This window comes from Lissotriton helveticus, chromosome 7 (assembly GCF_964261635.1).
Source record: "Lissotriton helveticus chromosome 7, aLisHel1.1, whole genome shotgun sequence".
Lineage (NCBI taxonomy): Eukaryota > Metazoa > Chordata > Amphibia > Caudata > Salamandridae > Lissotriton > Lissotriton helveticus.
Genome location: NC_136068.1, coordinates 1725501902 through 1725526217, shown reverse-complemented (window position 1 = coordinate 1725526217; position 24316 = coordinate 1725501902). Strand labels below are relative to the sequence as shown.

The 24316-nt window shown below is 45.4% G+C and overlaps 1 protein-coding gene across 1 annotated transcript in view; it reads left to right on the top strand.

The window, feature by feature from the left end:
- The first annotated feature begins 1099 nt into the window (after nucleotides 1-1099).
- Nucleotides 1100-24316, top strand: part of TMEM147 (transmembrane protein 147) — a 57359-nt gene continuing 34142 nt past the window's right edge. Inside the window, exons 1-2 of the mRNA XM_078655432.1 lie at nucleotides 1100-1237; nucleotides 1929-2122. Of these exons, the coding sequence (XP_078511558.1) occupies nucleotides 2046-2122 (77 nt within the window). The 5' untranslated portion in view covers nucleotides 1100-1237; nucleotides 1929-2045. The remainder of the gene's footprint in view (nucleotides 1238-1928; nucleotides 2123-24316) is intronic.

The following is a 24316-nucleotide window of genomic DNA, read 5'->3' as shown; positions in this document are numbered from 1 at the left end:
AACTCTCCTGCCCTGTCACTGCTCCTGCCCAGTTCACTGTGTACAACAGTGACAAATTACACAAGGTGACAAATTCGCCACACTACTCTGTTTGGGGAAAGCTCCTCTGTAATCACCAACTCCGATCTCTCCGGCACTTGATATGCTAAAGGCAGAGGGAGGGCGCATTGTCATTCGAAAGGAGATAATCGGCCTCAATCGAAATGACAATGGGCCTGCCCTCCGTCTGTGCGAGCTCAGGGAGGGGCTGCTGCAGCCTCTGGAGTTCAACAGAGAAGTGCGAGCAGCCCCTGGAAGCTGAATGAAAAAGTTATTGTTTGCCGTCCCGGGACGATATTTTGAAAGAAAGAAGTAGGGGAACGGACTGAAATAATTTTTAGAAGTAGAGGCACGCCGTGCCCTTCCGTCCCCGCCCACTTCTACCACTGGTCCTGCTGCTTACTTAAACATCTTCTCAACATGCACTTTTTTTTAGCTATCTCATTTACTAATGGAGGCCACATTTATTTTGCTGCCCACAACTATTTTCAATCCCAGTCCCACACGGTCACCTGCCTCAGTTCTCCAGCTTATTTGTAGGAGAGAATGCAGCATAAGAGCAAGAGCTGCCGACTTTGGAACTAGGTAACCAGGTTCGAGTCTCGACGTCGGCTCTACATCCACTGATTCTGGGAAAATCACGTAATAGTTCCCGTGTCTACAAAATCAATATGCCTTTGTAGAACTTTACTGGTGCATGTGTAAAGCGCTACCCTCGAACAGCTTCGGGTCGTAGTTCACGCACTATAAAATTGCAACTAGTCCACCTGAGCACTTCCTTCCCTCTTTCCGATCCAGAACGGTAGGCAGCAACAGCCCAGTCTTGCCTGCACAGCCAATAATAGCTTGTCGCCGCCCAATGTAAGGCTAAATCACCTCATACGACCCTCCATATAAAGCCTCTTTCCATCTGAGACAGTAAGACGGTGACACATGCACGTATTGCATGAGGAGGATACCGAGCCAATAAGCACTTCGGAAATCTGAGGGTCCACTGTGATTTGCTGGTGTTCTCCCAGTGCTCCAATCCTATATCACCTTACAGATCAAGACAGTTCGTCTACTCACAGACGTCTCTCAGACTATGCTCAGCCGTGATATTGGTTGATTTGTGACCCGGAAGCTCTTAAACAATGACATCCGAAGATCAGCGACACAGATAAGGCTGAATTCACGTAAGGACAGACAGATGATCACCGTAAGTTACCATAACGAGTGGTAAGATGTTTGACCGACTAGTTGAGGGCTTCTGGTGCATTTTCTGTTCAATGTCCGCCGTGTCCTATAAAGAAAAATATCAAGACTGTTTATCACCCTCGTGTGTTACAGAAACTCTGTGACCTGTTACCACTCAACCTTTCGCGTTTATAATTGTAATGAATGATAAAATGTGCTGATAATTTTTATTAAATATTAAAAACATTGTACTATATACTTATAATTGACATTGATCACATTGGATTAATGTTGCCCTAAAATGTAAGGATTAAGAGTTTACATTTTGAATATTGTATTGTATGACTATATGTATTCTGCCTAAAAGCATGTAGTGATAGTGCGTTACCTTATATGAAGCGTGATCGTCCCCCAAACCTAACTCCGATCCGATAATGTTTAGTGTGCTATGTGGATTAGCCTATGGGGATACTTCCTGACAAACTGGTGCTATCGAATTGACACTTATGCCTGACAAGAGCCTTTTATAAGCCTTTTTTAAAGCGTAATGTGATTGAGTGTCTTTCAGACTCCTGTTTTCGCAGGCACCGGTGGTCTGAATTTCTCTGTTTCCGGATATGATTGTATACTAATGGTCATTCTTCTCGGATGGCGAGTTTGTTTCTTCTTTGATATTTTGGCATTTTAATCGGTAATTGTATTCATTTTTTCAGGTCCAATTGCCGTAAATACCTGCACAGGAACACCCGATGACCTGCAGTTGACCCTTACAGTGGGCTCTAGGCTCCTTGATATCTGAGGCACAAAACGACTCTTCAACAACCAAGAAAATGACCCTCTTTCATTTTGGAAATTGCTTTGCTCTGGCTTATTTTCCATACTTTATCACCTACAAATGCAGTGGACTGTAAGTACACCATTGAAAACTGTAAAGAGTGCTGTCAATGAGCAAGGAAACCAGGGATTTGTCACAGAGTTGGAGCCTTTCACTTGTAGTACTTCCTTATTAGTGTGCTGAAACACTTAATGCTTGATTTATTGGTGGGGCTTTTTCATGTCATTATTATATCATTTATGTAGAGACTGTATTGCCGGAAAGCCAGTTGAAAGTGCTCATGCTGACCCCCGCACAGAGGGTGGCTGGGAGAAAAATAAAATACTAGACACTAGCAGAGTCACAACTCAGTAGAAAAAGAGTTTACAAAAAATACGTTATGGAATTAGGTCTACTCGTATTTGTTTCTTAACAGGCAGCATTAAGCCTGATCCTTTAATTTGACCCCGAGCCAAAACCTTACCCACCCTAGCAAAGATAGAATCAACTGAAGGGTCATTAACTTTTTGGTGTGGTGGAAGAATAGTTTAAGAATGGAGGAAAGGATCAGATGCTCTAATAGTGGATTCATTTGCTCTGTAATATAAGCAGTTTTATGCAACCAGACCGCTCCAGCACACGCAGGCCATAGCAACATACCTGACCTCCGTTATTACACAAACTTTAGACACATAGGCACAAGAGTTGCTGGAGGCAGAAATCACGCTAAGCGAGGTTCACAACGCCATAGTCAAAATAAAAACTGGAAAGACCCCGGGTCATATGACATTCCTGCCGAGTTTTATAAACGTTCAGACGAGGCAACAGTCGTACGAGCGTCCAACTATAGTGGCAGTGCCGAGGCGGGCACCCCACCATCGTGATTTGGATATCCTTTTCTGACAGCCTTTCCATGGCGGGAACACCAACATGAAAAGTTTGTCAAATAGGGATATTTGAGGCCCCAAACATGGCCCCCTTCCGTCATAGGCCTCTGATAAGTGGTACAGGGGGCACATGTAATGCCCCCACTCACCTCCATGCACCTTGTACTATGCATGACATGGTGCATGGCACATGGTGCATGGACGTGCAGGAGCTGCTGCACAGCGGTATTTGCTGCGGCCCTCTAACATGCATGCAGCATGCCACCTCCGTGGTTCTGACAACTTTACAACTGCCAGCTCGGCGGTTGCATTGAAATACGGCGGTTTGACTGCTGTATGCTTGTTGGATGGTCTCCCTACCGCCGCAATAGCGGTTGGTGGTCTGACTGACATCGAAATCTTGGCCTAAATTTTTTAAACAAAGTTGTAGGCCACCCTTCTGGCCACAAGTCTCTTGCAGGTCATTACACCACTGATCCACCGCAACCAGTCGATATTTATTCCCGGTAGATCGACACGCCATAACATGAGATGTGTAAACATGTGTGGTTATCAACAGTTCAGGCCTGATTACCTCCCCATATCTTTCGCTCGTTAGACACTGAGAAAGCATTTGATGCTGTCCATGAGCCATTCCTGGAGCAGACTCTTCTGAAGCTCGCCTTTGGCCCACAATTCCGTAGTTGGGTGTCGGTGTTATATAAAAATCCAGTGGCAACAGTTAGAATGAATGGAAAGGTATTGGCAGTGTTTCCATAGGCAGGGGGACCAGCCAGGGGTGCCCTCTCTCCGTTACTGTTTGCCCTCACTGGCATGCTAAGTCCAACAACACCCAGGCATTTGAGGGTTTCAAATCTTATCCACAGACATGAGGGAGGAGACACTATGCCTTTACGCTGATGACATGCTTCTCTATGTGATGGACCCAGATGCCAACATCCTGGTCCTCTTTGAAGTGCTGGCGGACTATGGGGCCCACTCAGAGTATAGAATCAATTGGAGCAAATCAGTGCTATATGTCCTGCAGGATCCCTCGGGCACTCTGCCCCTACCACAGGGCCTCCGAATGTCCACATAGGGTTTTAATTATTGGGGGACCTTCATAACTGCACATAAGGAACTTTGCGCTAGCCGAAATGCTGGGAGGGAACTTACAAAGTTTTTAACGGATGTAGACAGATGGATGGGGCTCCCCCTTTTCTTGATGTGGCTCACTGCACTTTTTAATATGATCACCCTACCTAAATTACTACATGCGCTCTAAAACACACTAAAACATGGCCCTGTGAGTGTGTACCAAAATCAACAAAGAGTGAAGGGCTTTGTTATCGGATAAAGGTCACCCCCGGATATCTCTCCGGACCTTCCAGCGGTTTCAGTATAATGGGTGGTTGGGTTTCAGTATAATGGGTGGTTGGCTGTCCCAGATTCCCAGATATCGAAAGTTATTTCTGGACTGCTCACTTAATTGCTATCAACGACTAGATATATGCCTCTCGAGACCACCGGACATTCTGACTGGAACGTGCAGTGCTGGAGAAGCACTCATACATACTCTACCTATATGGGGGTCCCAGAGTCTGGCCCAGGCGACACAAGTGTCCCTGTCGGCATGGCATAGGGCAACGAGAACACTGGGATGGGTAAACACGATTACCCAAAAAACACCGCTCTGGAAGGGGGCGTGGTTCAGGGAAGTAACCAAACTTCGGGGTTTTGGGAAATGGGACACACTAAGCATCTCTAAAATAGGGATATCCCTGAGAACGGGACACTCATGGCATTCTGCTCAGTCCGACGGGCCTATCAGTTACACCCAACTCAGTTTTTAAAATATGCTCCGCTACGACATGCATATCAAGCAGAGGGGTTGATCGGGGCGGACATCCCGGAATATGCCCCTCTTGAGTGGCGTATTTTAATTGAGGAATTGGGCAGAGGCACCAGATCTTAGACCTATAGAACTATAAATAAAAACATGCAAGACTCGCTGAGAGAGAGATGTCCTCGAGATCTGGGTGCCTTGGAGGACATTGACTGGGAGGCAGCATGGATGCACACTTGTGAGGTTGCTATCAAAGCGTGCCTACGTCTCATCCAGTTCAAAATTCTGCATAGGGTGTATTATGATAGCTGTCATCTACCTAGCATTGGGAGGGGCACCAGACCTGTGTGGCTAAGATTCTCCAAAGCCATGGGTTCCAACATGCACACAATATGGGAATGTTCACACATACTATCCTACTGAAATGAGATAATCCGGGAACTTTTGCATGTACTGGATGCACCTCTCCCACTTGATCTAAGATATATTCTACTAGGAATCCCCAACAATATAGACCTACCTCGATTTAAGCTTCTGTATAGTGCACAGGGTCTAGTTGTGGCCAAAAGAGACATAGTGAGGGGCAAGGGTGCCCCAGAGACCTCATTCATCCATGAATGGTGACAAGGAATGGATTTTTACATGGCAGCCGAGAAAGTAACGTACCGTAGTAGGGGCTGCCCCGTAAATTCCATAAGATCTGCGGATGGTGGAGGGCATAATACGGATTAGACACAGTGGGTGATTGTACTGATGCCACAAATGATACAGTGGATGGGAGGATTCGAGTGGCTTGAGGGGTCTGTTATTTGGCCAGCAATTGCTGTCTCAGAGGTGTCTGCTTGTATTGGCTACTTGCCGCCGGTTGCGCATGAATGTCCTTCTTTTCTTTTTGTTATTTCAAGTGCAAAAAAATTAAAATACATTACAAAGAAAGAATGGAGGAAAATAATGTAATTACGCTTATTTTTGCTTTTCACAATGCTCTGAAATTAAGTAATGCAAACAGTCTGCAATCATAGATCAAGGTATACTAATGGCATCCTGTGTGGAACTATGTTGCTCGTATCTCCTTCAAACATAGAATGTTAGACTATAAGGTATGGACTGGTCTGCGATAAGATCATCACACCAAGCTTACTCTTCATGTTTTCTTTTGCAGATTGCCATTTCAGTGCGTCTCGCTATCAGAAATCCCGAAATATTTATTTGATTTAGTATTTTGTTTTTTTAACCAAACTCATGGAACACATCAAAATTAAACAATGTATTCCACATACAGCACCAATATTTGCCCCACAAATATTATTCTTAAGATTGATATATGCATAAATATTTCTGTTGTTGAGTAGTGTAGGAAGGTAAATCCCTGACTATGGTTGCCCCCAACTTTTTGCCTGGTGTTTTGCTGGTTTTCTGACTTAGTTGACCTGGGACCCTGCTATTCAGGGCCCCAGGCCTACTGCTCTCTCTGTAAAATGGATTCCATGTACCTTAGGTACATATCTAAATTGGATACTGAGTCACCTTATCAGTCCCTGTACAGTGTACCTTAGGTACCCAGGGCATAGGTGTACCCAGGGCCTACCAGGGGCTGCAGCATGTATTATGCCACCCCTGGCTGGCCATCCAAATCTGACACAACTGGCTGCTTGACAGCTGGGGCAAGGTGGTGTAATCACCCTTTGCTTTAGATATAGTATACCTATATCTAACCCTAAAAATGGACACACAGATCTCCTATCAGTCACTCCTATGGCAGGCCTTAACAATCCTGAAGGCAGAGTGCTTGGAATCGTGTGAGATGGTGCTCTGGCATGAGCTGAGCCTGTCTGCGGCTTTCGGGATCCATCCCTTAGCCGTTTCCATGATATCGCATACCATATACTCTTAAGTGCATTATAATCCTCGCGGTTATATGCCAACTCTGGTATCGCTTTATCAAAACATGTCGAGTAAGGTGTCATACGAATTGGAATACTAACCCCTCGCCAATTCTGGCGACGGGGTTAGCATTCCACCCTTCTAGAGGGACACGACATGTATGTAACCCCTAACCCCGGTTAAAGTCCAACAGAGCCTTAGCATCCACAAAATGGATGCTGCCACCGAGACACAAGTCTGCCCTCCTGCTGCTGGGAGTCCTCCCAGAGCAGGAGATAAGGACAAAGGGTTTCCTGCCAGGGGCGGTGCCAGCACCGTCCCAGACAGGGTTTTGTGTATTGTAGGTAGGCAGGGCTTTAGAGGAAGGTGACTGCACGTGGCACCCCAGTGCTCACTGTGCATAGGCTGGCTGGAACCAGTTCCAGGGTCACTCCAGACCCTGTGCTGGGGAAAAGCGCGCCAAGGAAGTGGGTGTAACCACCCCCCTCCTAGTCCCACCCATAGGGCAGGACTTAGTCGCGTGCCAGCCCCCTTTTACAGGATAAAGGTAGAGACTGGCCCCCTTCCAAATCAGATCATCTTTGAATCCTGAAACTACTTTCTGCGAAAGGAACTCAAGACTTCTTCCTAAGATTTCTCCCTTGTGACTAAGGAGTAGTCACCCTGCATCCGCAGGCACCATCTAAGAACACTGCGGTCTGCTGCAAGTCCTTCCTCCGGAATCCGACTGCCCAGCTCGACGAGAACCGGCTTCCCTGGCACCTCTGACCTCTACCTGCATCATCAGTCACGCTGAGATTCGTGGGTGTGACGAGACCTCGAGGGACCGGCCATCTTCAAGACTGCACGACTTCTTTCCAGCAAGCCCGCCGAGTGAATTCCTGGTGAGTGCTTTGGGGTCCGAGAAGCCCCGACTCTGAGCAGCTCCAGCTCCGAAGTGCAGCCCCCCAGCATCTCCACGATCTGCGTGGGGCCCTTCTGCTTTCCGCTGTTCACCGCGTTGTTTGGCTACTAGCCCGTTGGCTTGTGGCCTTCCTGACGACGCCCGACGACATTTCTGCTGCTGGTCTGGTTGCTCCAGACTGGCCCTTGCTCCCTTCCAGAAGAGGAGCACCCCGGACCCTCCTGGTCCACTCAAGACGCCATTTTGAGTCCACCGCGTGGGCTTGAATTAGCCAAGGCTTGTTGCCTACTCCTGGGTAACTTCGACGCCGACGACTTCATCCTTCGTGGGACAGCTCGCACCTCCATCCTGGTCGCCGACAACGCCTCCTGGTCCGAGAGACTGCAGAGCCCAGCAGCGCCCACTCACCTGACTGCGGTGACTTCGCCCGGTGCCATCCTGGTGCCCACTTAATCACTGGCTAGTGATTCAAGAACTTGGTCCCCTCTGCTTTCAGGTTTCTTCTTCCTTGATCCAGGCTTGGATCCACCGAACTTTCCTTCACTGGTCGCCTGCCAGCAACTTCTTCCTTCCAGGCTCCTGGTCCGGCAACGAGATCCCCGACGTCTTTTCAGACCTATGCAGCTGCAGCCCCTGGGCTAGGTAACTTCGGCACTCCGGTGTCCCAGCATAGCCTCACTATCCAAGGGTCAGGATCCACTGTCGTTTTCTCCCTACCAGGTCGGGTTCGCCCGTGAACACTAACTTTGTGAATTCTAGCTTCCATAGACTTTGTCCCGCATCCCGCGTGAGAGTGCACACTCTGCACCCGAGTCCCCTGGGCCTCCTAGTAGTAATCTAACGATTCCCTAGTCCAGTCCTAGCGATTCCAAAGCCTATTAGAACTGTTACTTACCTGCTAGTAATTCGCATTCCACTTTTAGTGTATATGGTTTTTCGTGCCCCTCGGGCATTGGTGTAACGTGCTAACTTAAAAGTATTTTCGTAAGAGTTTTGTTGTGTGCTTAGCTCCCTGTCTCATAAAGAGCCAGGGTAGTCTTGTTATAAATAAATACACTGTTTATTTTCATAACAACTTGTGTGGTGTCCTTTCACTGGGTGTTCAAGGGGTAATGTGATGGTAAAACAGCTGGCTTAACACGCCCTCTAGAGTCTTAGCCTTAGACTGCTCGTATCCATGCTACTAGGATAGCTGGTCTATAAGGTTGACTTACAACCAATCATCAATAAGGGTTGTTTGGACTGATATATAGTGATCACTAGAATAGTGAGCACTGCACATCAGGCCAACTTCTCACAAGTAGTCATTCTAACATCCGGACAAATGTTAAAAATGATCTGTCTGTGTGCATCTGTCATCGAAGATCCATTTTTTGAGTAATGCTCTTAAATGTTTGCCTGCACAAATGGCCTGCATGTTGAAGGACTAATTTTTGCTTCGCCCTTCGGTTTGTTTAGACCTTGTGAAATGCTTATAAATATCCAGAACCGTGTAGTAATGCTGCTGGTTGGTGATATTATATTTTTAGGTCGAGCCTGAACCAAAGCGCAAGCTGTGCTCTGGCGATCTGTTGTAGGTAGAGTACGGAGGAGAAGTGCCGCCCATATTTTTCATTTGCTTGTGTCTTTGCTCTTCGTAAATGCTGGTGTTAGATTCCTTACCAGGCTTGTTAGTCCCTCCTTAGTATGGCCATGCCGTCATTTGTATCCTCCCATTGGTACTGGCCCCTTTACTTGTTTGTTACACAGTAGGTGTACTTTTTCCTTATTGAGCCGGGAGAATGTCAGTCGCTTGTTTGCAAAGCTATAGGTCTCGCATTTAATTGCAAAACCTATGGCATTGCAAATATTTTTGAATAGTTTTGTCTCCGGTGTATGGTGCTAGCGGATCACCTATAGTTCAAAAGTATGCACTTGTAAGCATCCAATTGCACTGCCCACCAACATCCAATAGAGAGCTATCTTACACTGCAAATATGACCAATTGAAGAAAGGTTTACATTTTAAAATTTACACTGTCTACCAAGTGGGAAGATGAAAGCTATGCCTTTTTCACACGGCTCTGTTAAATAAGTCTCTCTGACCGAGCCATTCATACCATCGGAAGTTGCTATTGAAATCTTTCTCTGAGAAAAGTACATTTGGAATTACGTTGTTTATACGAGCATAGGTGTTTTATTATTAAAGAGCTGATTTAATTGTTATATGAGATGCACCAGCCAATTATTCTATAAAAATTGCTTTTTGATAGTTTTCTTTATTGAGGCGAGCTTATGTACAAGGTCTGAGGCGAGCTTGTGTACAAGGCCTAACATTTGATCTACATTGGATTTGTATTCAAACATGGTCGTCTCGTTTGTACATATGTGGACACAGTCCATATTTGAATTCGTCTTCCTTGTTCATGAGCGTCCAGATCTGTCAGTGTCCCGCTATCTTTCAAGTGGACTCTTTCTGCGTGTTGGGGCTGGGGTTCAACGTCATTGCCAAGATGGCTGCAGCCATGGACACACTGTCTGATTTAGCCCTGGGTATGAAGTGCTTACTTAACGTTCTCCATGAAAAGAGAGAGCCTCCTGACTTTGGGATATTGCAGCAGTTAAGCAGCCTATGCAGGGAAAAGTACAACGGTATGATTACTACACTAGCAAAAAGTTTGCACAAATGCGGCATGAGCAAATGATGGTAACTTGCTACATGAACGGTGGTCGCAAGAACATCTCAGTCTCACTCAACAACGGTATCCAAACATTCTAAAAGTAATAAAAACATTATGGACACATGTGCATACCATTAGCAAACACACACCATGTCCATCATGGCAGAAGTATGCTAACGTACAAATCTGGCCATTCATTGATTACTCATAGCTGGGTGTTTTGTCCAGTGCTATTTAAGTTGTCTTTGCAATAACAGCAGTATGTTAAGGATAAAAATTGCAATGGTCTAGGCATTTTTTAAATGGAATTTGCAGTAATATGCTATACAATCTTTAGGCGTTTCGTCCACTATACTTATTGGTCCTTTTTAACAGCCCAATTGAACATAGAGTGCAGCCCAATAATTGTGTGGTAAGTCATCTCTAATAACCGTTAGCTCTCCTCTGCCCAGCCTCTACATACCCTGAGCACCATATACCAATCTCTTTCTATCATATACCCACTCTGTTCATCCTAAACCAACTCTTGGAGTAACCCCATTCAAGCACGGCAGTGCTCTCCTTTGCTTCAGGGAACAGAAATTTAGAAATAACTGCAGTGGGCGATCACATGGGTCAAAATGTTGTCTTCTACTTTTCCCATCCGGGGCTGTGGGAGATTCTAGAGCAGGTGTCTCCAACCTTTTCTGTTACAAGAGTTGCTTATGTTCAATGATAATCCTATTTAGCTATTAATACTATTAGTGTGGTAATAGTTACCATGTCAGACAAGATTACATTATTGACCCATCCATGTAAGATTAGCAGCAGTGATTACCTCAGTGCATCAATCAAGATTCCTGCAGTACTGTCAACATAGCTTTATCAATTTGAAATGCTTCTACAGAGTTAATACTTGACAGCCATATCTGCACTGCCTTTTACCAAGGTAATCATTTTAATGACACATCTCCCCAAATCTTTAAATATTTTTGGAAAATCCAGCCATTTGTCTTCAAACATTAGCTAAGCTTATGAGTTCTGGAAATACACACATTTTTTTCCTCCAATATCTGCTTTCCAATTTTGGGATATCCATAGCAAAAGCTTCTAATTTAGTAGGGTGGACTGCACACTGGAGAGCTATTTACAGGTAGATGGAGAGCTACCAGTAGCTCAAGTACTACCTGTAAACTAAGTTTGATCTATAGGTTATATGCCATTGACAATGTGCATTTCTAACTGCACACAGATTCCACTAAGGGAGCATGCAACATGGGTCCCAGGTTTGCAGCTTGTTTATATGTGGCATTTTCACGTTCCCATCATGTTATGTGTGGCATTTTAATATATTCTTTGCAATGCTTCAGAGCAAGTTTAATTATTGACTAAATCAAAGAAACACTTATTTATTTAAAGGTTTTATATAGCACAAACATGACCTGGTGGGGTATCAGAGCGCTTTACAGGGATAAACACGTTGCGTACAGTATAGGCATAGGCAAAATACAAGGATGGGGTTAGGGAATTGACTACAGTAGGATAAAAGTCAGAGCTATATACAATAAACAGTACATACAATAAACAGTACAGTACCAACATGTCCGCAATAAAACAAGGGGAACAATTTATACATGAAGAGGGCCAAGCAATACAGGAGATTATGCACAGAAACATAGGCCAGGAGAACGGGAATGCGCAATAAAGGAGAGTGTTGGATTTGGGGGTCTCTAGTTGGCACAGGGGGGTACTTGGGACAAATAGGGACCCTTGCCTCTAGTCCGGATAAGGGGCTTACACTCCTAAATAACCCCTATTCACTCCCTTGGTAGCTTGGCATGAGCAGACAGGCTTATCTCAGAGGCAGTGTGTAAAGCATTTGTGACCACATACAGTAACCCAGTGACAACACTACAAATGGACACCACACAAGGTTTCTATATCAAAAATAAGTATACTTTTATATAGAGTTACCACAAGACCATAAATGACAAAAATACATAGTACTATTACTTTAAGATGGTAGATTTAGCTTCGTTTAGTTCAGTTCTTAAGATGCAACACTTTACGTCAATGTACCTTACAATGCGTTGCTCTTCCACGACAGGCAATGTCTTAGCGAGGGAAATGCGGCAAAGTTCAAGTACAAAGAAATAAAGACGTGAAGATCTTCCAGATGCGGCACGCTTCTTCGGGGATGCGAGAAGTTCTCGGTTCGATGCGTGGACTGCAGCGGCGACAACCTTGTTCAGTGATGCGACGGCAACAGCTCTAACTGCGAACTCTTCTCCCACGATGTATGAAGCTTCCGCGCAATAAGACAACTACAGAGGCGACATCTACGATGCGATGGCAGCAGCTCCGACGGCAGTGCGCTTCTCGGGGATTCGAGGCTCTTTCTTCGATGCAGTGTAGTGCGACAGTTTCAGCGGCGACGCCCTTGCTCAGAAGTGCAGTGGCAGGCTCACCGACGGCGACACACTTCTACCTCGTTGTGTCGCACTTTCAGCTCCTTGCCAAAAGCAGTTCCTTGGAAGGCACTTCCACAAGAACTCTGGGGAGCTGGGGGTTGAAGTCTGTTGTCCCTGAGACTTCAGCAGGAGGCAAGGTCTTTTCCAAGCCCTTAAAGATCCTTCACAAGTTGAAAGCAAAGTACACAACGTTCCTTTCTCCTTCCTATGGCAGTAAGGCAACCACTGCAGGCCAATCCCATAAGCAGGACTTCAGCTTGGGAATAGTCTCTCCTCAGTTTCTTCAGGTTCCTCTCCTCAGTAAAGGTTTTCTTCTTGTAGTCCAAAAGTGATCTAATTTCTTGGGATCAGGGTTCCAATATTTATACCCCAAAATCCTTTGTTCTACGAGGGGAGAGGGGCCTTGGCCCAGTCCAAACCAGTTCTGAAGCCCGCTGTTTACCAGACTTTTCCTTTCACAGTGCAGGGCAGAAACATCCGACGCCCCACAGGAGATGCAGCCAGCATTGTGGAAGGCAAGTACAGTCCTGGAGCACTTTGTTTACAGGACTCCTTCTCTTCTTTCAGTGTGCAGGGCAGAGACATCCGCCGCTCCCCAGGAGGTGGAGCCAGCATTGAGGAAGGCAAGCATAGCCCTATTCAAGGTTCAGGTGCAACTCCTCCCTCCCATCTAGATGCAAGTCTCTCTAATCACCACTGGGCTGACTCATCCTGTCTCTTGGAATCCCCTAACCCTGTCACTCACAAACTCCAGACAAGGAATACACAACCTAGCAGAGGCAGGCTTGAAAGGTTGGGCAAGCAAATACCTAATTTCTAAAAGTAGTATTTGCAAACACAGAATGTTAAAACCAATTTCACTAAAAGATGCATTTTATCATTCTGAGTCCAGGCATACTAAACTCGAATTTCTACCATGTTCTCTGAGTCAGTTAGGATTATACAATGCAATAATTCGAACAGCCCATTCTGGCCTACGGAGAACAGGTAGCCTTGCAATAGTGATACACGGAAATGGCTGTAATTCACTATTAGGACATGCTACACACATCAGGGGTTGTCCTACTTTATACTTACAATTCACCCTGCCCTAGGGCCTACCATAGGGGTCTGATATGAAGTAAAGGGAATGTTTAGGGACTGGCAAGGGGGTGCACTGGCCAGTCAGCATGGCAGTACCAGACTGCACACAGGCTCTGCAATGGCAGACATGAGACCAGGCTGCTTCTGTGGGTGGCACAACCAGTGCTGCAAGCCCACTAGCAGAATTTGGATTTACAAGCCCTGGGCACACTCAGTGCACTGTACTAGGGTCTGACAAGTAAACCAAACAAGCCAATCATGGAATCACTAATCAATACATCAATTTGCAATAGGGAGAGCATATGCACTTTAGCACTGATCAGCAGTGGTAAAGTGCCCAGAGTCATAAAACCAACAAAAACAGGTCATACAAAATACAGGAGGAAGGTAAAAAGTTCAGGGATCACCCTGCAAAAAGGGCCAAGTCCAACAGAGTTAATGGAGGAATTTGCTCATTGGGATGGTCTTCGTTTCCTTTTTGAAGCGCAACAACGTAGGGATTTGTCTGATGGAGGGATGTAGCGAGTTCCAGATTCTTGGTGCGGGCCCAGAGAATGCTCGGTTATAGGTCTCTGGCAGACCGGGAGTTTCTTGTTCTCCCAGATAACACAATTTTCTGGGTGAGATACTTTGGGGTGTTCGTGTATAAGTCTTTGAGTTGCAGGCCAGCTTGAGCTGGATTCTGCATTCAAGCGGAAGCCAGTTCAAGGCCTTCAGATGTGGTGAAATGTGGTCTTCAACGACACTACGATTCCGTTTCAACTGATTTAGTTCACGTAGTAAACTTCCTATCAGAACTTTTTGCTCTGGCCTTAGTTACAGAACAGTTCATGTCTATAGATCAGCAATAGCTGCGGGTCATTCCTTGGTTGATGGTGTCCCGATGGGACAAAATCTTTTAACAAAGAAAATTATGAGAAGCATGCAGGTTCTTAACCCTCCAACCCCAAAATATACCGGCTTATGGGACTTAAGGACAATTTGAGAACTTATATCTTCTTGGGGAGATAATGTTAACCTCTCTCTTAAGCGTATTTCCCATAAGCTTCCTGTGTTACATTTGCTTGGTTTCCTTCAGACAAACCTCAGATGTTAAGGCATTAGATGTTACTAGCACGGCTTACCAACCTGAGGGTGTTTGCTTTTATCTTAAGACAAGCATTGGCATAGCCAATAGGTCTTGCCTTTGGGACCTACTGTTTAGCTCTGCAGCACACTATCCTGGACCATGTGCTGATGTGGATTGAATACATTTACTACATACTGGGCCATGCAGTGTGATTCAAGAATACATGTTTGCCTCTGCTGCACGCTTCTTCTTCCTGGGTGGCATTTGGAAATTAAAAGCAACGATGGGAGGGTGGGGTTAAATTGAAAGCAATGACAGCTCACACAAGCTAACAAATAAAATGCAGGCAAATGAGAGTTGACAGTAAAACCAACCAATAGTAAGCAATTGGAGGACCCTAAACCAACTTTAAGGTGACGACAGGTCTTTTTGCCAAAGGCCAGCTTGCACTGTCTGGTAGGTGAGACCTAATGAGCCTTGCACACAATAATATAAATAAATTCCTTGTCCGAAACAAAAGAACTGTCCCTGAATGAGATTTACTGACGCGTTCTTCATCTGACGAGCCTTGTGTACAGGTCCACACTGACACCCTGTTTGCCAAAAAGACTTTCAGGGCACGATATAACTACACTGATGTCATTTAAACACGTTGAATGTTACTTTCACCCTAAACGATTAAAGCACATTCTTGGAAAGTTTTCATTTTCTTGAGCTATTTATCACTGAGTGTGGAAGCATTTATAACTTTTTAAACAAAAAATAATTCCATTCACACAAATATGCCTTATCCTTGCTTTCCAGGTCATTCCTTTTGGCACATACTTGTACAAACATTCCCAAAATAATAAAAGAAAGTAACTCCATGCCCCGGAAGGTGATGGCCGAGTTCATTTGATTCAGGAAATAACATTTGGGTAGTGAAAAAAACCAGAATCAAGGGCTCAACGTGTGCCTGTGGGGCTATCCCTCCCACCGAGAGCAATTCACTGCTAAAGTGAAACCCCCCCTCGGTAGAGGGGCAGGGGGTGTTCTGGGATTGCCCCCTGCAGTCTGTTAGTTCATGTCCATAGCATTAGGCCCTAGCAGAGGAAAGGGAGATAGATTTAACTGACGTTACCCCGTTTTTTGGGGGAGGTTTAACATTGGGAATCCTCAAACCAGTGTTTAAGTCAAGTCTTGAAAAACCAAGTGTAAAGCTAGAAACCAATAAAAGATTGTCGGAAACATCCAGGGAGGCCCTTGTGCAAAGGAAGCATGCACCGGGCAGTCTAAATTCTAGTTTCTGTAACAATGATGTCTGTGTGGGTGCAGCTTGCTGCTAGTGGTGACCCACACACTGACCTGAGCAGACTGCAAAGCGGCGTCCCAGATAAGGCTGCCCTCATACGAATATCAATCGGTTTGATGTGCCCTGCATTACCGCACATGGTGGGGATACTTCCTCAAGGAAGCAGCTGCCATGGCATGCAGAAATATTTGTCATTAAAACGAAGATGTGCAGAATAGTGGTTTCAGTGCTATGACCAGGCAAGAACCCAGATTGGAAATCGTCAAATAAATTGAAATTAGCAATGTGTTGGATTAGTTGTAGCTGCACACATTTCTCCAGCACTTTCGCAAGAAGAGGACTATTCGAAATCGGTCTGAAGCTGTCTGGAATTTCTGGGTTCAGAGTGTTTTTTTTTTGTTTTTTTTTTAGGATGGGGATGACTTGCCCGGTTTTTAGGGAGTCCGGTATGGACCCTTGAAGAAGGGAAGCATTGATAATTGTAGTCCAGATTGGAACGATGACTTGGGAAGTCGCTGCCAAACAGTTGGCGGGGAGAGGGTCGTTGAAATTGGTGTTCGGTTTTAAGGAGGCTAGAATTTTAGAGATGGACTGGTCATCATAATGTTTGAACTTGGACCAGTGAGCCTAGTTTTTGGGTGTTGTTTGGAGGGGCCGAGAAGGGCTCCAGTAGGAGGAGAAGGGCAGTTTGAGGTGGCATTGAGTTTGTTACCTAGCAAGTTGATTTTGGTTGTGTTGAAGGAGTAGAACTCATCTCAGGTTATTAGGGATTTAGTTGTTTCTTTTGATGACTTCGCTAGTTTGTTTGATTGAAGTTTTACTATTTCGAAGAGCTTGCGGGGTCTGTTCTTGGCATTTTCCAGTTCTGATTTGAAGAATTCTTTTTTGGACAAGAGGATATTCTTCTAGGTATTTCTGGCCTGGTGGAGAAGTTTAAGATGGGAGGCTGAGGGGTGCAGCTTCCAGTTTCTCTTAGTCGGAGAGCTCTCCTGCCGCTATTGAGGGGTCCGCTGAACCAGGGGGTTTTGTCTTTGATTTGGGACCTTTTGAGCTTTAACAGGGCCAGATCATCCAAAATGTTAGTCCTAGTCGAATTGTAGTGCTCTGTCAGGTCGTTGACCTTTAGAAAGATTAGGGGGTTCGTTGACCTTTAGAAAGATTAGGGGGGTGGTGAATGTCGCTCACGCTCTGAGCTGTCAGCTTCTCAAGATAAGGGCTCTTAGTGTCTCTGAGCCAGCATTTTGGTTTCACTGGTTGCCAAGATATTTCAGGGGGTAGTCCGCTATTGTGAAGTTGATGGCGTGGTGGTCTGGCCAGTCGCATGGCTCAATTGAAAGCAGCCTGACCGCTGATGCCTCAATGATTAACCAATCCAAAGTGGCGCCTTTTGTGTGGGTGGTAGGGTGCATGCCTAGGTGAGTGATTGATCAGCGAGGAATCCTTTGACAGCGTTGACTTGGGAATCATTTTATTATTTCAATGCAGGGTAATGTCACCAAGGAAATTGTCATTTGAGTAACAGGAGACCTTAGGGGTGATGATTTCCAAGAGGAGATCCGTGAAAGTGACGTTCTTGCCTGGGGGTAGTAGAAGATCTGCAATTTGCATAACTGTGTAGTGTTGTTGCTAATGGAGAGAGCAAGATATTCTCAAGAGTCCGTGGGTTCTGCATGGAGTTCTGTGACCAGGAGTCTGAGTGGTAGATGCATGCAATGCCTCCCCCTTTTTAGGTCGAGCCTAGCGCAGCGCGCATGAGCTGCTCTTGGTAAAACTATCTCATGGAATCGCAACAGCTTTTCGTGAAGCCCGTGCGTGTGGTGCTCGCATGCTATTGGCCTTTGCTTGCGTCTTTCTAAAAAGACAGCACGCAATTGGGCAAAGGCGGGTGCATGTCCCACCTTTGTATCCGCCTACGGCTTGCGAGAGCGAGCATCAGCGCCATCGGTTTCCAATTATCGCGCTCGCGTTAATTGGAAACAGATGGCGGTTGCACTAGTCCTGGCTTTTTTTGCCCTTTATCTCTGCTTTTCTGTGCATGTTGTCCAGCTGATGAGTGGGGCGCTTTCCTGTGTGGATTGTAGCCGGGAAGGTATTCATGCGCTTGCTGTTAGTGCTCTACGAAACCTTGTTCACGAGTGCCTGCCTCGGTAAGATAGTAAATGCACGTCAGTGTTTCCTTTGAGCCTCATTTGGTGACATCTCTTCAGCTGATGACGGGGGCACTCTCCTGGGTGGGTTGGAGCTGGGAAGGTAGCTCAAAGTGTTTGTGTGCTTGCTGTTAGTGCTCTGCGAAACCTTGTTCACGAGTGCCTGCCTTGGTAAGACAGACAGTAAATGTACTTCGGTGTTTCCTTTAAACCTCATATTGGGCCATATGTAGGTAGCTAAATACCGGTCGCTAACGGCCGAAAATTGGTAATTATCCCGTTACCGACCGGTATTTAGCCTTTTCTAATGTAGGAAGCAGGTTTTAAAGTATCGGTAATTTACCGATTCCTTATTTTAAGGAATCGGTATATTGGGCATAAATGTGTCGGTTACGTGTAAAGTGTTTCTCCTTCATTTGCAATATATTGATCGTATGGTACATGCAAAAAAATCGAGTTTACATGTCATCATATATTTATATAGGTCATCAAAGTAGTATCTGTTGATGGATTTTGAAATAAGCATTGGCATAGCCAATAGGTCTCGCTTTTGGGACATTTATAGGTATTTCGTTATGCAGAACAATATCCTTGGTTCAACAACATCAACTGTTGCATGGCTAAACACTTATAAGGTCCCCAAGGCAAGACCTATTGGCTATGCCAATGCTTGTTTTATTTCTCTATCAAGTCTAATGATGTTATAGCTAGGTGGGACCAATAAATCAAGGTAAGGATATGAGGAATCATTGAGCCACAACGCAGTTAGGATAGCTACATCAGTTTTATGGCTTAGGATGAGGGTGGCGATGTCCGAGGCATGTCTCGCAGCAGAACAACAGTTAATAAGGAGGCAAGAGAGTGGAGTATCGGTATGAGTGTTGTAAGAAGGGGAGGTTAAACGTACTTCTGTGGTTGCTGTGTACCACTCTATTACGGAGGGATGATGAAGCAATCAGCTTCCTTGTTAGGAGGATGGGGGGCGTTGGGCGAGGTCATGTGGGATGTAAGGAGTGCAAGAGTTTCCTCCTCCGAGAGGTAGTTTGGAAGTTTGCGAGGGCGAAGGTGTCTGCTGGCCAGCGGCATGGGCACTTGTTGCAGAATTAAGTATTGCCACCATAAATGTTTAATTAAACTTGTCATTCCCCATTCAGGAGACCACGGGGCAGGCAGAGGCTACTGGGCAACAGCCAATGGGGCTAAGACCATTTGTGTCTACCATCCCGGGACACCGTTCTATGGAGGCTCAGCAGGCTATGCAGGTGCAGGGCTCCAGCAGCAATGACACCCTTCTTGGCACTATGCTGGAGCACAGTGGTAATGCTCTGATCGGGCACGTAGTTCTTCAGGATCATGGCTGTCGGGTGCTAACTTCACCATTGGTAGCCTTGAGGCAATAACGCTGTTGTTCTGAGTAGTTCTCCCCCCCCCCAGGCACTCTTGGGGCCTGTGCCATGTACTCTACACACTGGGGCACATTAGCATGTCTCGCAGGGTTGCAATCATTACTTCACATTGATCGCGGCTGCACAGTATGGGTCAATGGTGCCACGATCATGCAGTCTGGGGTCACTGGCACACAGCAGGTGCCACACAGTGTATATCATGGTCTCAGCTCGGCCACCTAACCTTGGGCACTAGTGCCTCAGAGGAGATGACCGGAATAAAATGGAGAGGCTGCTCAGCATACTTAGAAAATTCCATGGCTCTTCCCAGAATTGTAAAGATGGTTTGGCGAGCATGTTCACTCAAATTATGTATTCTGTGAGTGAGTGAGTTAGTGGGTGCTTCTTTTGTTCCTTCAAATGGTTCGCTCCAATTGCAGGATAGGCACACTCCTTCCCTCTTTTTCAGGCAGGACTTCTTAGCTCACAGGACAAGTTAGCAATTCCTCCTCCGGTTTGGACTTCAGATGATGTCCCCCTCATGTCTGTGAAGCTGACTGTCAGGCAAACTCCCGCACTGATTGAGCAGTAGTCCTCTGGGAACTCTGGCGAGTACCCAGTACTCTATTGAAGAACGCTTAGAACTGGAATAATAAGTTGATCAACATCTCCCACTTTTACACAGAGTTTGTAGACTGGAATGTGGATTCTCTGTTTCCTTTTGCAGGATCAGTTGGGGTCAGTTCCCCTGTCATATGTCCTTCTGACGCGATCTTCCAGACTAAACCTTTGTCTTGAGTGATGCTCTTCACAGCATGGCAACCTTCAGTTTGGAGGCCCCACAACAGAGGCACTAGACGTGTAAACAGTCTGTAACTTGACTATCAACAGCCTCATCTGACTGTGATCAGGAAGACAGATCGAGGACTGCTCCCCACCTAAAGGACTCTTCACACACTGAAACAGATATTGCAGTCCTACCCTTCACAACTTCCATCCATCAAATGGCATCTCACAAAGACTAATCAGCAGCCCTCTATCAGAAACAAGCTATTTGAATTTTTAAGGGGAACCCAGTTGCCTCTTTTCCACTAAAATGTCTGGTTTCCCTCCTTCTAGTCTTAGTAATATCAGCAATACGCTTCTCCTGTCTGAGAAAGCGACTTCTCCTGTCTGAGAACGCGACTTCTCCTGTATCTGCACATGACCAGGCTAGGGTCTTCGAAAATGGAACCCCCATGCTTGTATTGCGTGTATCTCTCTGGCTCACTTGGGAACAGAGTAGCAACACCACTATCATACATGCATGTGTTTAGGGGTACAGATGCTCAGTACTATGATTCCAGGTTCAACACAATCAAGAAGACTTTGGGTAAATTGGGTATTAGGTTCCCATTGCATGACTCAGATAAAAGGCCTGGTCAGAATATAATTAGTGCAAACATGCACCCTCTTTGTGTATGTAGGTATATGGTTTTTCTATAGCGCAAACCTCGCCAAAAGGTAGCACTGTACAGTGTCAAAGACCAGCTTAAAATAACAAGTGATAGGAGAGGTATCTTGGTTGTTTGCATGTAATAAATACATTGTGATGTGGTGTTCTTTTTAAGAGGTGAGTCTTCAACTGTTTCCTAAATCCGAGCAATGTGGGGGTGGTCTATATATATATACCCGGTTGTTGGTCCAGATCTTGGGTGCATAAATGGAAAAAGTCTCCTGCCAGTGATGGTAAGCTTGTCTGCAAGTGGGAGCTTTGGTCGTATTGACATTGTAATTAATGCATCTGGTTTTGAATACGGTACAGGTGGCATGGGGATCTAATGGAGCTCTATCAGGATGGGGTGATATTTCCTCAGGCCTTCTATGAGACAAGGTGTGGCATGTAGGATGCCCCTAGGCAGACTCCACAGGATATTGCGGCATAGATTTGCAAATTTTGCGGCACAAAAATTTAGCAGCACAAATATTGAATTTAGCGGCATTATTGCGGCACTTTATTTTACCCCTTATCATTCCTTTTCAGTCTTAAATTAATGGAAACTGTTTTAGCAGAGTGTTCCACTTTAAAATAGCCATGTTTAAAGTGCCCTGAGAGTATTTGTGTACTATGCTAAGTCATGTAATGGCTGGCAGCAACATTTTTCTCATGTTGCTGGCAGCCAGTCAGAGAACTTGCAGGACTTCGACTTCCGCTGGAGCAAGTTGACTTTTAAATTGGCGTGCCCCCGAGAGTCCAAGACACTCTCACAAACCTAAATGCACCCCTGCTGGGCTCTGAAACAGGGAGCAGGGAGCAGCCCAACGCTGCTCCCTGCTCCCTGTCTACTCTCGCCCCAGAACAGGGTGCAGGCACCCCTACCCTGACCAGTGACATCAACCCTTCAACTCTCTCGCCACCGATCCTGCTTACACGCCTACACCATGGTTTGCTGTAATTAGATTCTCTCCCGGCTGCTCATGCAACTAAAACTGCACAGTTGCAAACGTGATTGTACTGACTGACACCCCCACCTACCACCGCCCCCTCCTCCAGGACACAAGTCCTAAAAAAAGAAGTGTGGGGATCAAGTTAGTTATTTTGCAAGTGGACATCATGGCAAGTGCCACCATAGCACATCACAATGAATAATAATGGTTCTGTCGGACGGAATTACACACTAATATAGTATTCCAATTGCGTTATTTGTGCACTTCGTCCCTAAAGAGGATACAAAGACAGTGGTATCTATACCAGCATAAACAAACACACTGACCAAAATGCTAAATGTAAGTGAAGTTTTACTCATACACTTTCATATTTTTTGTATTTGAATCAAAGTATTCATGTTGCTGTCCAAAAATACCATAAAACATAAAGAGCACGAACATTTTGTGCAGGACTGTTCACAATTAAAACAACATATAAAATTATTACTTCATGAACTTATTGACGATGACAACTATATGTACAATAATCCAGTAGGTACATCAATTAATTCTTTGGTCCTAGCGGATTTTAATAGTTGGTTCGTGCAAGAAGGGAATGCGTCGACGTTTCGACCCTGAGAACAATGCGCTGATTTTACGCATCAGGAGCGTGTCTTCATCAGGACTGTGTAGATGTAGGACAGCTTTTTGTGGACCTAGGCTTAGCTTGGAGAGATGGTCCTGTTTGAATAGTACTGCTGGTCAGCCGACTCAGGCAATATAATCAATTTCTTCAATCTCTGTATTCGTTAAGTTATACAGGAGGTGGGATGAGGAAGGCGTTGTATCCTTGATTTGTTGACTTTTTTAAGGAACCGCTATCTGTGTCTCTCTCCTTCACATCCTAACGCGGGAAGTGTATGAGTAAAACTTCACTTACATTTAGCATTTTGGTCCGTGTGTTTGTTTATGCTGGTATAGATACCACTGTCTTTGTATCCTCTTTAGGGACGAAGTGCACAAATAACGCAATTGGAATACTATATTAGTGTGTAATTCCGTCCGACAGAACCATTATTATTCATTGTATTACCCACCCAGGTTCTGAGAGTTACAGGGTCACCCCATTACATGTAATGGACCATAGCACATCACAACACAACAGCTGGCATTCCATGTGGGATCACAGGAAGTGATCTTTCTGGCAGTAACATCAGATGTTAAGACCTCACACATAAGTTTATCATGTATATCATGAGTACATCTAAGCACATGATGAGATTTAACAATTTAGATTTTGCTTTGGGCTTTTGCCTAAAAAAAGTGATGCAATCCCAATGCAAAATCTGGGCCTCCACTAATAATATTTTTTTTCAAAGTCTTCCACAAAGAAATTGGCAAAAACGAGTAGCATAGCCGTAAATCTCTTCTGCCTATTTGGTTGCAAAGTCTGCATTTTAAAATATTCTATGGGGTTAAGACATCTGCTACCGAGGTGTTCAGTAACAAGCTGGTCGTTAATACTGTGGAGTCCATATATGTGCAGATGGAAATCATTGGGCACGAAATTGTGAAATGCAACTATTCTGTGAGGGACGTACCCTCCGTGGCTGAGCCACACCTGTACATGTCGCGAGGGTGAAGGAGGCTCATGGGGACATGCCTTAAGAGGGGGCGGGGAAGCTTAAACTGCTGATGCCCAGAGGCCCCTTTATATATGTGCAATGGACATTTCTACTGCTGATACCCATAGGCACCCCTATATGCGTGCAGTGGATGTTAGCACTGCTGATGCCCTTAGGCACCTCTATGTATGTGCAACGGACATTAGCACTGTGGATGCCCACAGGCACCTGTATATATGTGCAAAGGAAATTTCGACTGCTGATGCCCATAGGCACCTCTGTACATGTGCGGCAGATGTTAACAGTGCTGATGCCCAAAGTTGCCTGTATATATGTACAAAGGAAATTTCAACCACGAATGTCAATTGAAACCTGTATATATGGTCAGTGGACAATTGCGCTGCTGCCCGTAGGCGCCTCCACGTGAGTGCAACTGACGTTTGCACTATTTATGCCCATAGGCACCTGTATATGTGTGCAGTGGATGTTTGCACCGCTGATGTCCATAGGCACTCTATATATGTGCAACAGAAGTTAGTACTGTTGATGCCCACATGAACCAGTATGTATGTGCAAAGGAACTGGTGATGCCCATTTGCACCTCTATATATGTGCAATGGACGTTTGCACTATTAATAACCACAGGCACCTGTATATTTGTGCAACGGACGG